General features: G+C 50.5%; 1 protein-coding gene across 4 annotated transcripts in view; it reads left to right on the forward strand.

Moving 5' to 3' along the window:
- Positions 1-16,012, forward strand: part of LOC116952594 (diacylglycerol kinase delta-like) — a 69,477-nt gene extending 53,465 nt beyond the window's left edge. For all 4 annotated transcript variants that reach the window (XM_076074384.1, XM_076074385.1, XM_076074387.1 and 1 more), the window contains 8 exons: positions 106-240; positions 1,516-1,730; positions 2,180-2,288; positions 3,298-3,384; positions 3,984-4,103; positions 4,371-4,479; positions 5,146-5,276; positions 5,514-16,012. In XM_076074384.1, the coding sequence (XP_075930499.1) occupies positions 106-240; positions 1,516-1,730; positions 2,180-2,288; positions 3,298-3,384; positions 3,984-4,103; positions 4,371-4,479; positions 5,146-5,276; positions 5,514-5,600 (993 nt within the window). In that variant the 3' untranslated portion in view covers positions 5,601-16,012. The remainder of the gene's footprint in view (positions 1-105; positions 241-1,515; positions 1,731-2,179; positions 2,289-3,297; positions 3,385-3,983; positions 4,104-4,370; positions 4,480-5,145; positions 5,277-5,513) is intronic.
- The last annotated feature ends 110 nt before the right edge of the window (positions 16,013-16,122 follow it).

The raw sequence follows: 16,122 nt of genomic DNA on the forward strand, positions 1-16,122 counted from the left end.
AACCATCCTCTCGTGTGCCGTGCCGGCCTTCATAGGTGCTACTCGCTCACAGCACTTGCCCCAACAGTTTGTTAAGGCTACACGGGGGGATCTTTGTCTTTGCAGTGCCGCACAGTGCGAATCAGCATCCTGGGGGAGGAGGGGCTGCCCGTGCAGGTGGACGGGGAGGCGTGGGTGCAGCCGCCCGGATTCATCCGCATCGCTCACCGCAACCGCGCTCAGATGCTCACGCGGGACAGAGTGAGAATCCCCCACCTCCACTGCAGCAGCAACAGGACTGAAGATGCTGGAGAGAAGGGGTTCAGTGGCCCGCAGAAGCGGGCCAAGAGAGAGAGTTCAGCGGCCCGCAGAAGGGGGCCGAGAGAGAGAGAGAGAGGAGTTCAGCAGCCCGCAGAAGGGGGCCAAGAGAGAGAGAGAGAGTTCAGTGGCCCGCAGAAGGGGGCCAAGAGAGAGAGAGAGGGGTTCAGCGGCCCGCAGAAGGGGGCCAAGAGAGAGAGAGAGAGGAGTTCAGTGGCCCGCAGAAGTGGGCCAAGAGAGAGAGAGAGGGGTTCAGCGGCCCGCAGAAGGGGGCCAAGAGAGAGAGAGAGAGAGAGTTCAGTGGCCCGCAGAAGGGGGCCAAGAGAGAGAGTTCAGTGGCCCGCAGAAGGGGGCCAAGAGAGAGAGAGAGAGAGTTCAGTGGCCCGCAGAAGGGGGCCAAGAGAGAGAGAGAGAGAGTTCAGTGGCCCGCAGAAGGGGGCCAAGAGAGAGAGGAGTTCAGCAGCCCACAGAAGGGGGCCGAGAGAGAGAGAGAGAGGAGTTAAGCAGCCCACAGAAGTGGGCCAAGAGAGAAAGTAGTTCAGTGGCCCGCAGAAGGGGGCCGAGTTAATGCTACTTCTAACGGCAGTTTCAGAGGCACCGAACCAGTTATTGCTGAGATCTCGGTTTAAAATGTTGGGGCTGGATCTTTCAAGTGTCAAGTTTTATTTGTTTAACCAGATGGGAACTCAAGAGTTCCGATTATTCTCAATTGCAAGACTGATCTGGGTTCACCAAAATAAATTATAATTGCAAGACAATAAGAATGCTGTAACAGATGTTAAACAAATATAAATCGGAGCAAAAATAACTGAGATTATTCTTAGACTGATCGTAGTACAATTACAAATTACGTAACAGAAATTAAGGGAAGTTATCATTTGCTTTCACTCCGACAGTACATAATCACTATATCAGAGACAAGGAGCCACTGCAATTGAGATACAGGTCCAAGCTCTTACACTGAGTGTCTCATGGAGGTTCATAATGATAACTGCCATGACAGTAACAATGACAACACTGGTTAGGATGACAATGAGTGTGACTTAAACAGCAGTGATAATGTAATGGTTCTCACACTCGACGTCTCCGATTCGATTTCCCATCAAGGCTGTTGAAAAAATGTATAACTTTATTCTCCTCATGCCTCTGTTTATCCAGCAGTATAAATGGGTAATGATGATGATGACGATGATGAGGATCCGTTTGTGTGGATGCTAGGCTTTCGAGAGCACGCTAAAGCTGTGGGAGGACAAGCAGCATCGCGATGATTCTGCACGCCCAGGCTCCCAGCATGCCTTACAGGGGGGCAGCAGCGATTCCCAGCATGCCTTGCAAGGAGGCGGCAGCGGTGGACTGGTGCCCGAGGTGGTTGGGGGAGCAGAGGCAGAGCAAGTTCATCAGTTTGCAGAGACTGCACGATTACTCATGAAGGAGTGAGTATGTGCGCGCACGCGCGTGTGTACCCGTACGTTTATGCATTTGTATGTGTGTGTACAAATGCCTGGTGTGAGTAGTGGGGAGTGGTGATTTGATGGTTAGCGAATTGTGCTACCAACCTGGCAACCCGGGTTCGATTCCCAGCCACGGCTTCACGTTAGTGACAAATGGGATCTAAATTGGTCCTGGGCAATCCCATAGGTCGGCTCAGCCTTAAAATTACAACTTGGTGCAGCGGGTAAAAGCATCGACACCGAGAAGACAAAGGCGGCCGTGCGTGGTCCTGGCCACACCCACCCCCCCCCCCCCCCATGTGCACCGTGTGTTCCGGCCTTCCGAGGTGCTTGCTTACACAGCACTTGCCCCGACAATCTGAGAGGCCTACACGGGAGAGAGAGGGGGGGGGTGGGGGTACACCTTCGTCTTTTGCGCCCGTGTCTCTCAGGATCCGCACGGCGGCCGACTCTCACCACGCCCTGGAGCAGGAGCTGGCGCACGCCGTGAATGCCGCGTCGCACGCCCTCGCCACCATCTACGCCAACACCGACTCCGAGGTGCCCTACCGTTCGGGGTCGGGGGGCGCGGGGTGCGTGTGGGGTGCTCGTCGACTCGGCAGTGGGAAACTCGCGATTTCAAATCCCGGTGTGGGGCGGTGAGGGGTGGAGGGTTTTGAAGGGCATCCATTATTCGTCGCCTGACTCCCGTCTTCTTCATTCGTCGTGTTCGTTGCCATCATCATCATCTTCGTCATCATCTTTTTGTGTTTGTCACAATCATCTTCATCCTCGTCACAATCATTATCTTCATGTTCGTCACAATCATCATCTTGTTTGTCACAATTATCATCATGTTTGTCACAATCATCAATATCTTCATGTTTATCACAATCATTATCATCATGTTTGTTACAATCATCTTCATTTCTCTTTATCATCATCATCACTCCTCTGGTGCCAAGTAAAATGGGCAGCGTCACTTTATGGGGAGTCAATAGGTGTTGTTTGGGCTATACTGGCCCCTGCCATAGGAATGTGGAAGTTTCACCCCAGCTCAGAACTAAGCAGTGGAGATGAAGCTTGGAGACACGAGCACTGTGCCAGCGTCCGTCAGTGCTCACTAGGCTGTTCCCAGGCAGCTCACTAACAACACGCTTCCCGACAGCCCATGCAAGCTTAGTCGGGGAGGTGGAACGGGGAAATCTTTGTGTTTTTGTGCGTCGGTATATACATCTCTGCATATAAGTGCATGTGAATTTGTGTAGGTATGGATGAGTGTATATGTACGTTGATGTGATATAAATGTGTTGGAGTATGTATGTTGAACTTATTTCACGCCGTACGTAGCTAACCGTGATAATCGGAGGGGCGGGGGAAGTACCCGGTGTGATGTGTAAACATCGCCACTGGGGAGACAAAGGCGGCCGGGCGTGGCCTACCCCCGCCCCCTTCGTGTGCCGTGCTGGCCTTCATAGGTGCTACTCGCTAACAGCTCTTGGCCCATAAGTCTTGTCGAGGCTATAATATGGATCTCTTTGTCTTTGTGTGTCCCCATCCCATGGCACAGCCGCTGAGCCAGGCGGTGGTGCTGGACCTCGTCCACAAGGTGAAAGCGCTGCACAGCGAGACAGCCCAGCTCCTCTGTGGGAAACTGGTACGATCCACCGCCGACCTTCTCAATAGGTGCTCGCCGACCGTATGTGTTCAAGGAACCATCGTTGTTTTCGCCAACGTTATTACGTCTTCACTGTCATTGATTTTCACCTTCGCCCATATTTTGGTTTGTCGTCGTCAGCAGCATTTTCAACGTCGTCTCCATCGCGATCGTCGTTGTCTTCGTTGCATATTCGTACGTGGGTAGTGACCAAATAATGGGATGAATCGAACCGGGGTTGATAAACGATAACCGCTAAATCTTTGACCGTTCTCAGAGATCGACTATCGATTTCGAAAGTCAGGAACCACTAATCGTTTCCTGCTGAACTTTACCGATGAATGCGCCGATTGGCACGTGCGAACACACAAACCGCACGGGTGGCAAGCCATCGGTACGAGAGCAAATGCGTACAAAATGAGTTGGCGAGCGTTGTACGTGTCGCATGCAAACAGAGACACTCGTGTGTATCCGTATGAAATGTGTGTATGAAATTTTAGCACCGTACGTAGCCAACTGTGCTAATGGGAGATGTCTGTGTGTGTGTGTGCTTGTCGTATCACTGTGCGTGCGTGTTGCATCGTTGTGGTGCGGTGTAGCTGCTGGACACGTCGCACGAGGAGCGTCTGGGCGCAGCGCTGGGCAGCGTCGAGCAGGAGTTGCATGGCCTGGGGGACATCGCGTGGCTCTCGGGGAGCGTACGGGCGTCGGACTCGGAGGTGAAGAGGCGCGCCACTCGCCCGCTCGCCCGCCCGCTCGTTTACCGATCCGATTACTCGCTCGCTTGCAAACTCTCACTCGCGTATACACTCATCCGCACGCCCAATCACTCGCCCACTCAAACATTCAATCACACACCAATTCACCTTCTTAAACGCTCATTCACTCACTCACCAATTTAATCACTCACATACTGTCTCTCTCTCACTCTCCTCGTGTCTCCCCCGTGTCTCCCCCGTGTATCTCCACATGCCTGTGGAGTGCAGGGCGCTCTGGTAGAGTTCTCCAAGAGGAGCCGAAGCTCAAAGTTCCGTCTCTTCCGGAGAGACAAGAACCACAAGCCGCGTGACAGCAGAGGGCTGGCTCCCTTCCCTGGTATGTGGGCCATGTACACCGCCTTGCGCTGTGCGCCCGCGCCCCCGTGATCACCATCATCTTCGTCGTAACAGACGGCGGAGTAAAACATAGCGAGAGCTTCCTGCTCAAAGTAGCAATCGTCTCTGTTCCCATCCCTGAGACAACGGTCGAAAATCCACATTCCCACATACACACCCCTGTGTCGTGTCTGTAACTGCTGCTCTATGTGTATGTGACGGTGCAGGTGCATTTTTGTGTAATATTACCGCCGCACGTGCATTACAAACCCAGTTACCCGAGTTCGATTCCCACTCACGACCAATAACTGTGGATAAATGTTAACTGGTCCTAGGCCTCCCCTAGGTCTATTGGGCCTTAAACGAGTACCTGATGCGGTGTGTAAACATCAGCACTGGGGAGACGAAGGCGAGCGGCCGTGGTGTTGGCAAACCCACACACCCCCTGATGTGCCGTGCCGGCCTTCAAAGGTGCTCACCAACAGCCCTTGCCCCAACGGTCTGTTAATGGCTATACAGGGGATCTTTGTATTTGTGTGTACCACCACCACCACCACTCTGTACGAAACACAATCACTGCCTATATAACTCTGCCAATGTGTGTTTGAGCATGCGGCGTCTAATGTTGCCGGCTGGCGCGCCCCCACTTGTCCCCGTGTCCCCGCAGTCCAGCAGTGGGGCGTGGAGGAGGTGGGCGCGTGGTTGGAGCTGCTCTCTCTGGGCGAGCACCGCGAGTCGTTCGCTCGGCACGACATCCACGGCACGGAGCTCCTCCAGCTCGAGAGGAGAGACCTGAAGGTGCGGCCGGCGAGAGAGACACGAGACACGCGATGCTCGTCACAGAGAGACAAACTACTGGATAGACAAGAGAGACGCACTACTCCGTACAGACACACTACTCGATAGACAGACGCACTACTCGATACACACTACTCTATATGTTACGCAGACACTACTTGTTACACAGAAACACCTTGGCTCGGTACCTTATGTGCTGCCCCCCTTTCCTCCTCCTCGCTGTGTTTACTCCATCAGGAGCTGGGCATCTCCAAAGTTGGCCACGTCAAGCGAATTCTCAACGGTATCAAAGAGCTCAACAAGGGACCCACAGGGGAGTTCTGAGAGCCAACTAGCATTCACCTCTCATCAAGTAGGTCCCGTGACAAAGGAGGTCCCACCACGGAGGTCCCACCACGGAGGTCCTACCACGGAGGTCCCACTACAGAGGTCCCACCACGGATGTCCCACCACGGAGGTCTCACCACGGAGGTCTCACCACGGAGGTGTCGTCACGGAGGTGTCGTCACGGAGGTGTCGTCACGGAGGTGTCGTCACGGAGGTGTCGTCACGGAGGTCTCGTCACGGAGGTCTCGTCACGGAGGTGTCGTCACGGAGGTGTCGTCACGGAGGTGTCGTCACGGAGGTGTCGTCACGGAGGTCTCGTCACGGAGGTCTCGTCACGGAGGTCTCGTCACGGAGGTCTCGTCACGGAGGTCTCGTCACGGAGGTCTCGTCACGGAGGTCTCGTCACGGAGGTCTCGTCACGGAGGTCTCGTCACGGAGGTCTCGTCACGGTGTTATAACACCAGCTCATAGGGTCTACCACGGAAGCCCCACGACGGAGATCGCATCACTACGGAGGTGTAGGCCCCACCACAGAGGTGTAGGCCCCACCACAGAGGTGTAGGCCCCACCACAGAGGTTTAAAGCCCCAATGCAGAGGTTTAAAGCCCCAATACAGAGGTGTAGGCCCCACGACAGAGGTGTAGGCCCCACGACAGAGGTGTAGGCCCCACGACAGAGGTGTAGGCCCCACCACAGAGGTGTAGGCCCCACGACAGAGGTGTAGGCCCCACCACAGAGGTGTAGGCCCCACCACAGAGGTGTAGGCCCCACCACAGAGGTGTAGGCCCCACCACAGAGGTGTAGGCCCCACCACAGAGGTTTAAGCTGCACCACAGAGAAGTAGGCTGCACAACAGAGACCCCAGCACCGAGGATGTCTGTGTCTTGACCTCAGTCTCGTGTTGCGTGGGCTCCTGCGCAGCATCTGTCTGTCTATTCCACTACCAAAGGCCACGGCAGGACTGTGGACTTGACCAAAACACAGGGGGGCAAACGCCCCCCCCCCAACCCCCTATTGAAAGCAGCCAGACCGTCAGTGTGTGGGTGCGCGTGTGTGTGTAGACTTGCGCGAGTGTGAATGGGTAAAGTTCTCGGGGTGGAACAATTTTACTTTCCCCCCCCCCCCTCTTCCACAGGTGCTTCTATGAATTGTCAAGATTCGTCATCTCTATTTGAGTCAAGAATATAATGTTTTTTTGGATACTTTGTAAGGAATGGTCACACCTCTATTGGCGGCAGAGGCAATTTTAACCTATTACATACAACCTATACAAGTCAAAAAGCGTCGATCCGTACAGACGTGGTCCGATGCTTGTTTCCTAAACGCAAGATTCAATACGATGCGGTGGATTATTCCAGCCCGAGTGGATGGGTATATTGGGGTGTGGGTAGGCACGTGTATGGATATTGTGTGTGTGTGTGTGTGCGTATGCATGTGTGTATAGATTTACTTGTGTAGGTATGCATTTGTGTATGTGTCCAATGTGCGATGTGTGTGCATGTGTATCGGTGTAGGTCTGTGCGTGTTGCATGTGGAGATCAGTGACGCAGTGGTTGGCGCACGGCGCTACGAACCCGGAAACTCGAGTTAAATTCTCGTCTGCAGCTCACGTTAGTGGCAAGTGGTAATTGAACTCGTCTGAAGCCTGCCCTTGGTCAATTTAGCCTTAAATTAGTTCCTGTTGCAGGCTATAAACACAGAAAAACCCCCTTGTGTGCCATGCCAGCCTTAATAGATGCTCGCTAACAGCACCTTCCCCAAACAATCTGTAAGGTTTGTACGGGGAGATCTTCGTGTGTATGTGTGTGCGCACGTGTGTGTATCGTGTGTATTTAAGTTAATTATGCTCATTAATTTAAGTTCGTGTGTAATAATGCAAAACTAATCTGTGTAGTGTGCGTGTTGTGTGCGTGCGTGCGTGCCCTGTGATTGCACACTCATGCACTGTGCTGGCTGGTTTTTTACGAACCTTGGTTGACTTTTATACTGAAAAAAAAAATGAAAAGGAACAAAATGGTAAGGAGGAGGAGCGTGTGTTTTAACTGTTTTAGCTTCATCACGTTTGTGCCATGATTGACGCGACCAAAAAAAAAGAATCCCAACACTTAAAAAAAAGATGATTTGATTTTTAAGTTTTAACGTCGGGTTAAATTTTGAACCCTTTTTAAATTAAAATCGTCGAGGATATTTTCCAGACCTTTATATTTTGGTTGTACATGTCTTGCAAGGTTGGCGTTCTTAAATGTATTACTACTATTAATGTTATTGTAATTGGTGTTTTAAGCTAAATGAGGTTTATGATTGGAGTGAAACATCTGTATAGCGTGTGCTGAGTGTGTTGAAAAAGTAATCGTTTTAACGTGTGCAATATATCTTCTCCCACAAGTCAGAGGTGGGCGTTTAAATGTGGCTCGCCACCGAGCTCGCCGTCGCAGTTCAATCCCTCCTGCTGCTCAGAAGTTGTACACATCGCATCGCAACACGGCATTGGCCCCGATTGGGTTGCATTTGTAGCTGGAGCAATGGGTTGCGTTTGTGGCATCGACAACAACATCAGCAGTTGCGGAAGCATCGTCCTAAGCAGCCACATTCTAATCGCCGTCATGCGATAGTGGTTTGCTAGGGTCAAGTGGCATAGGTTATTGTTGACGAGTTTTTAGTATAGGGGCAGGGCTGGGGTCCGGCAGGCTTCTGTGATTTGAGCTCGTTAGATTCTGGTGGTCTCGAGTTGTTTGTTCTATGGCCGTCATATGGTTGGCTGGTGTGGTTGGGGCTATGCGTCGAGTGGTTGGCCTAGTGTGCTTTAGGGATGGATATTGCCCCACCCCTCCCCACCCATCCTTGTGTTTTACCTTTGCCAATCTGCAGTATACAACCTGTTGTTGTAGCTGGATCAGGGATTGAACTGTCGACTTTCTCGCAAGCTGGCTCAGTTGGCAAGCTCTGCCCAGCGGGCAGGACCCAAACCCCCACCCCATTGGCCGCGCCAAACGAATCGATTTGAATCATTCGTCCGTTCAAGAGCTCCAGAGTGCGGGCATTGCTTTTGTGCGGGTGTTTATTCACCGTTTTTAACCGTCGTCGGTGTTGTATCAACGGTTTCGTATTTCAGTCCACGTGCTAAAGGCTGATTTTTTTTCCAAAGCGGCCGGGACACTTTGATGTAAAGTGTCTTTTTTTTCCTGGCTCTAATTTGCCAGTTCCGTGCACGCGTGTACAAAAGGTGAGCAAATGGGGCAGTATTTCTTGCACTGTGCTACCAGGCCAGCCACCTGGATTCCATTCCCGTCCACGCCAGTGGCGAGTTGAATCTGAACCCGTCCAGAGCCACATTTCTAGGTTGGCTCGGCCTGAATTGAGTGCAGGGTGCAAACAATCAGTACCGGGGAGATGAAGGCAAGCAGGAGTGGCGTTCCCACACCGCCGGCCTTCGTAGGCGCTCGCTAATGGCGCGTGTGCGTACAAGCTTTGAGTCTAAACGTGGGGTATTTATATTGGTGGGTAGGTATGAATATTTGGTGTTTTTTGATGTCACTGTGTCAATGGCCAGGTCTTTGAAAATTGACTGTGGTCCATAGAAGCCTTCTCTTCAGAATGGTGTCACAGGGTTACTTACATTCCACTGTGTGTCTGATGACACATTTACATTGACAAGGCCTTACTACCCCCACCCAGTTTGTAACTTACCAGGGATCAAACTCCTAAAGACTGACTAAGTAGCTAGTCAGTTCCCCATTGTAATTGTTTGGTAAAATGCAGGAGGGCTGATGGAAAAGTCTGTGGCTTGATATTGAAGGGGAACGGTGCTTACAATAAAGGGCGAATGTTTATATTGTTTATCAAGGACTACAAACGCTCAGTGCTAAATTAACTGCCCTCTTATGTTCATTGGAAATTTGAGAACTCTGAAAGACAAAAAAAATCTCAAACTACAAAAACAATCGGGTAGAATCGAGATAAATCTGAAGAATTCCCACATCCAACTGAAGTGGCTCCCAGTGCCTCCCCAACTAGAGAATCGTTTGTTGGGAAAGTGCACCCTACTCGTTACGGAGGAGCGCTGTGAGTATTGAGCTCCAAGGGTCCTGGAGGAGCGAGCCATAAAGTTATTCTGGGCGGTGGTTAAATTAAAGCCTTGGTAAATTGATGAACCGAATGCTTCGGACTTGAAGGAGAGGAACCGTGTCGAGAAATAATAGAGCTCTCATCAGGGCCACTTGTTGCTCACTGGATCAATACATGGAACTTTCCATCAGCTGCTATCCTGAAACTACGTACGTGGAGGTCCGGTCACTGGCTCACTCGGAGGCGTTCACATTCAGCGAAGAACTCCCCAAATCGCTGAGCTTCGAGATGACCAGGAGATGGCAAGAGATTAATCGTGTTTCTGACCGATCTGTGTTGTGGACTTGAGAAAACTATCCCCTCCCCTTTCCCAGGTATGCGTGGCGTTTGCTCCGGGTACATGATGGTGACGTGGTTGTTTTTTTGTCAGCTGGCCTGTACAAATTATATGGCTTTTGTTGTGTGTGTTCCACCAAGTCTCTGTGGAGCGCTCATGCCAAAAAAAACCCATTGTGTAAATACGAGGACCACTCAAAAAAATGTCTGACTGCACAGACAAGGGACCTGTGGCCTACATTTGTGGTCGTGTTGTGGCGCCAGTCATTCCTTGCAGGCGGATTCGCCCACATAGTCGATTGAAGTCGTGACGCTGACGTTGGGCTGCAGAGGTGTTGACCGAGGTGTTAAACATAATCCGCTCTTATCGTCCACACCAAGAATTCACATCCATGGTAGCGCAGGCCTAACGGTTCCATGTCCGCTCCATGTCCGCTCCGTAGCTTAGACCCACAACTCAAAAACTCAACCTGTGCTGTTTATTCTGTAGGGATAACATGAATAATTATATTCATGTAAACATTCATGCCAACGTTTGTTTTATTTTTTTAAACATACAATGATAACTGGTATTGGCTAAACATCCCAATGCCGCAAAAGTACCACGGTAATTGCTCAATTTGGAATGCACACGGCAGAAGCAGCAACATCGCCCCACTCCTGCAAAAATTTTGCAGGGTCCTCTTAATGATGAGTCTTGAGATCTTTCCTGGGTAAACAAGTGTAATAATAGTAATAATAAAAATGCATTTCCCAATAACGTCATATCTACTCTGCAGCCCAGACCCAGAACTCCACACCCATCCTATAGATCTCTCATCTAGAACTTACTCAGGTTTATTTTGTTTAGTGTCTCTTAATATTTTTTTTCTTTTATGGCATTGCATAGCAAGGATGTATACAATTTTATTTGATTTATGAAAAAATAAATATGATGAGTGGGCGAAGACCTCGGGGGCCAGCCCCCCAGGACACTTTGGCGGGACTGTCGCTCGGCTGACGTCGGAACGCCTGGGAATTCCCCCAGGAAGAGCTAGAGCCTGTCGCCAGGGAAAGGGAGGTCTGGACCGCCCTACTCAACACGTTGTCACCGCGACCCTCACCAGGACCAGCGGATTGAGAAATGAACGAACGAGTTTGCTGGATGAATTTCATAATCGTTGTGTCGGAGACAGTGAGCCAGCGCTGCTGAGATGCTGGAATAATTTCTGGGTTTCAGCCACTCGTGTGATGTAACCCGGCCTCTTGAGTTGATAGACTTGATGGTCTCGGCCCATCCGGCAGTGACTGCACAAATCGAACCGTCACATTGACTTTGGTCTGTTCCTCGGCGTTCCTTGGCCGAGCTATTCGGCAGATGGGCTCCTCCGAACACAACTGCAGAGAACGATCATAGTGGTGGCAGAGAGTTAAATCATATCGAGGAACGGCCGCAGAATGGCACCACAGATACAATACAATGTGGAATCGTATAGTTTGTCAATTTATGCCATTTAATCACCCGGTTAGATATAGGATAAATAAAATATAGCGTCTAAAGTGACCCATTTTCAAGACGCTTTTCAGAAATTAGGCCGTATTTATTTTGTATATGAGTAGAGGCAGCCACTCGCATAGGCAGAGGAGAAAGCCTTGAACCTGGATTTGGAACCAGGGCAGGACATCAACAGCATGGTTGGCTGTGGGAATGGAGTTCCAGATTGGAGGTAGCGGAAGAGATCCGCCCCAGAAACCACTTCTGTAGGAGTCACATGTTCAACAGGCCCACCGCGTGTGTTAGTCGTCCCCATAGCTTTATTATCATTAAAAAAACGTTAGCCCTCGGAGCAATAGTAGGCATGCCACATTCAATTTGACGCTTTGGTGTTTTTTGTGCAGTCGGCTCACTACGCTTGAGCATCCGGTTGAATGTATCGGTGGCGGCAATCCAGAGTCAATAGCCAGAATCTGCATTGTAGGCGCTGCCCTCGTGAAGACTCCCACTCATCTAGCGGGTCTTCGGGCAGGGGTCTCGAGGCACTGATGTAAAATAGCCCTTGGCATCAGACGGAAACGTCTTGCGTTTTGTATTTGGGTTTAAACAATTGAGTCGTGCAGCTAATTGTTTGGGTTGGGCGTGTGTCTGCACATTACTGTTGGTATTTCTGTGTATGTGACTTTGTTATTGTGTGCGTGTCGCATGTGTACGAGTGCATGTGTTCGTGTCCGTGCGTGGATGTTCGAGTATCTTTACGCATCAACGCACAAGTGTCTGTGTTGCATCGTTCGCCTGTCTGTGTTATGTGTCCCATGGGTACGTGTGTCTCATCCGTATGTCTGTCTGTACATAATCATGTATGTGTATGTTAAATGTATGTCTGTGAATGTGTTTAAAATACCTGCCTGGGTATTTTGTACCATCAGACACTCCACCCCCACAGCTCACAATTGATGATGGGGCAGTTGTGGAGAGAGTGCAGTGTTTCCCACACCTGGGCAGTGTGATAATGACCAGCTCTCCGAATCAGTTGAGCGGCATTATCTTTTCATCGGTTGCGTAACGCTGTGTGGAAGCTATCTGTTCTGTCGCTCCACACGAAACTTCAGGTTTTCTCGGCCACGGTCATTCCCTCCCTTCTCTACGCTTGCGAAACGTGGACCCCCCTTAATGGAACATCTTCGCTGGTTAGAAACATTTTGGCTGGCCTGTCTACGATCCATCCTGGCTTTAACCAGGCTGGATAGTGTGAGGAGCTCACAAATCCTTGAAAGATCTGGATATAGTCCCATCGGTTAGATCCTCTGGCAGGCAAGACTGCGTTGGCTGGGCTATGTAGCCCGCATGCCCACCCACCGCATGCCTAAACAGCTGTTGTTCAGCCGGATAGAAGGGGCTAAAAACAGGCGCGGCACGGGCTAGAAAAGAGATGGAGTGATGTGGTACAAGAGGACGTGGAGCTGAGTGGACTTGCCGATGACTGGTACTAGCGGTGTCAAGATCGGCCTCTGTGGAGGAGGCTCGTGAAGGACGCTACTGGGCAGTTGGAGGCAGTCACCCTCCAACAACAATGGAGGGCGGAGGAGCGACGCTCACAACAACGAGCGGAGCGCCGGGTGGCTAAAGCACAGCAAGTTGGCACAGTAGGGGGCACAGGTGGTGCATCGGCCAGTCATCTCAATTGACCCATGGCTCCTGGGTCTGCCCCGTGACCTGTCAGCGGGCGTTCGACACTTCACGTGGCCTTAACGTGCACTTAGCCTGGCACAAGCGCTGTGGTGACGTCACTGTCACTTAGTGGCGAATGACGGTTATGTTTAAAGATACGTCAAATTAGGTAGATCACACAATTAGACACCAGTCATTCAAATACATTTGTTCTGAGGCCCTTTAAAAGCTACTTAAAAATCACTTTAAACGATTCAATGAAACAAAAATGTTAGTTTTTTTTACTGGCTTCAGCAAATTTTTCGATGACTGATGGTTAAAAAAAAATGTTTATCTACCCCAAGTGCTCTTTCACCTACTTTATAAAGTTGGGTCAAAGTTTGGTCAAAGAGCATCAAGTTGGGCCAGTGAAGTCACGAGCTCTGATTGGCCTCGTCGCATCGTCTGATGACTGGACCGTACACCTGATAGGTGATACTCGCGACTCGCTTCCCCGTCGGTGCCCACTGGGCTGGGAGGTTGCAGAGTCCCGATGAAGACTGCGCGCACGCTGCGCTGTTTACCCACAGCGCCTGCTGCGCTGTTTACCCACAGCGCCTGCTGCGATGTTTACCCACAGCGCCTGTTGCGATGTTTACCCACAGCGCCTGCCCTCGAAGCACGTTCGGAGAAGCCTTAAAAAGTAATTTTACGGACATTCCACTGGAATCTGTTCAGAGATTATGACAATGTATTACCGGTTCAACGATTACCGTTTAACAAACCCACATTTTTACATCAGCCGCCGTTCACTCAGTGGGGGTGACGTCACCGTGACGCTTGTGCCAGGCTAGGGCCACTTATTTATTTTACAATACACACCTATGCACATACCCCATAATACAAACACACAACGTAATATGCGCTATGTACAGCATAATGCATTACGATACACAAACTAATAATCAAATCCAGCACTGTTCAAACACACCATTGGCGATAATTCTATTGACCTGTGTCAAAGTAAAGGTCAAACCAACGCAGCTCATTGGTTCATCCATCCTGGACTCCGCCCTGCCCCTAGTGTCAGTTGCCACCTGCCCAGGTTTGACCCGCACTTCTAGAATTGGCACTTTTGTGTTCGGGTGGCAACCGGAGTAGATTTGTCCCGGGACCTGGTGGCACTGTGTCGAACTCGATTGCAAGTAGACCTTTGCTCTGTCCAGCTGGAGCACATTGGGACCCCCCCCCCCCCCATTGCCTTTAACATCCGGATGGATATAATAAAGGTTGTTTTTTTGTTTGGTTAGATCGCATAAATGTGTCGTTAAACCTGCAACCACCCGACACAACCCAATTAGTAAGGTTGGTCACGTAAACAAAAACATGCCAATTTATTACTGCTTCAGCACACCGGTGTGTTGGAGCGTAAACTCACGAAAATGTATTCAGTACGCAAAAACCCTTTAATATGGATATTATTGGTCGCCAAAGCCTGCGTGTGAAACCCCACCGGTTGACTCCGTGGTAGAGCAAGCGGCTTGCAATCAAAATGTCGCGAGGTCAAATCCTAAGAGAGGAGGTTGAGCCAGCTCCATGATCCGTCTGGAGTCGTTGGGGTGGGGGGGGAATCCCAAGTACCACTTTTGTGGGCAAGTCAACGGTGATGGATATACTTGACCTGGTATAGGAATGTGGACTTTCCACCAATTGGCCGAGGATTTTATAAACAGGCGAACCATGAGCACGAATCCCCTCCTCGAGGCTCGTTTGAGCATGGACATTTCCACGTTGACTTGCCCTTCGAATGGCAGCGTTAAGTCACCGTGTGGGATCCCAAGGTTCTCCAAATGAATTCCACTCTGGCCGTGTGAGCCCCCTCGCCCCAGTGAAACGCCTTGGGAGTGGAGAGGGAGAAGACCTTTCGCTGTTGGGAGGCGTCGATTTGTGCTCGTGTTTTGCAGTTTTCTGTCGTGAACTACTAAGAGCCACGCGTGAACCTATGATCACCCACACGTGTGTTGTATGCACTTCGCATACGTGCACCTAATGCATGTTGTGTACGTCAGCGAATGTATATTTGTGTTGATGCTTAAATGTACATGCGTGTAACGGATGCGTGTGTGCGTGTGTATATGCGTTTATGTACGTTGTGTATGTGGGGAGCGGTAGTGTAGCGCTTAGCTGCGCTACCAACCAGGCTACCCGAGTTCGAGTACCGTCAATCCACTGACGATTCCTCTGAACCGGTCCTGGGGCTCCCCTAGGTCGACTCAGCCTCAAATTCGTACCTGGTGCGGTGTGTAGAAAAAAACATCGCCGCTGGGGAGACAAAGGCGGCTGGGCGTCGTTTTGGCCACCCACAACCCCCCTCGTCATTGTTTTTTTGCTAACAGCACTTGCATCAACAGTCTGTTTCGGCTACACGGGGGGGGGGGGGTCTTTGTGTATGAATACGTGCACTCTGTGTGTGTCTATACATATCTGTAAGTGCGTGTACGTGTCGTACGCATTCCCAGCCTAACCCCCGTTGCCTTGCCAAGGCGAAGAAGGGCACTGTCCTTATTTATTTGTTGGAACATTGTGGAAGAGAAAGCAAAAAGTAACCGTTTTTGCTTCGTTCGGAGTTTTCCCCGTCTATTTATAAACAGCCTCCGTGTCGAATGTTAGTGCCCCCCACCCCCGCAACAAAACATTCCCTGTGCCCCCCCCCCCCAATGCAAACAGGACGTGTTGCATGAGTGTGCGTGACTTTGAGCTCTTTTTTTGTACATAACGCATTTTGAAAAAGAAGAAAAAGTGTCGAGAAGGCATTTCGAAATACCTCATTGAAAGTGAACGTTGTCTGCACACAAACACACAATACAGAATATCCACTCTTCCAGTGACTTGTGATGATTCATTATTTGTGTAGTAGTCGTCGTGTTGTTATCGTTACCCGGAGGAAAGCACACCCCAAAAATAAGATGCGTGTTACATTTTTTTGTAATAAAA

This window comes from Petromyzon marinus, chromosome 47 (genome assembly GCF_048934315.1).
Source record: "Petromyzon marinus isolate PM22_M1 ecotype Great Lakes invasive population chromosome 47, UKy_Petmar_22M1.pri1.0, whole genome shotgun sequence".
NCBI lineage: Eukaryota > Metazoa > Chordata > Hyperoartia > Petromyzontiformes > Petromyzontidae > Petromyzon > Petromyzon marinus.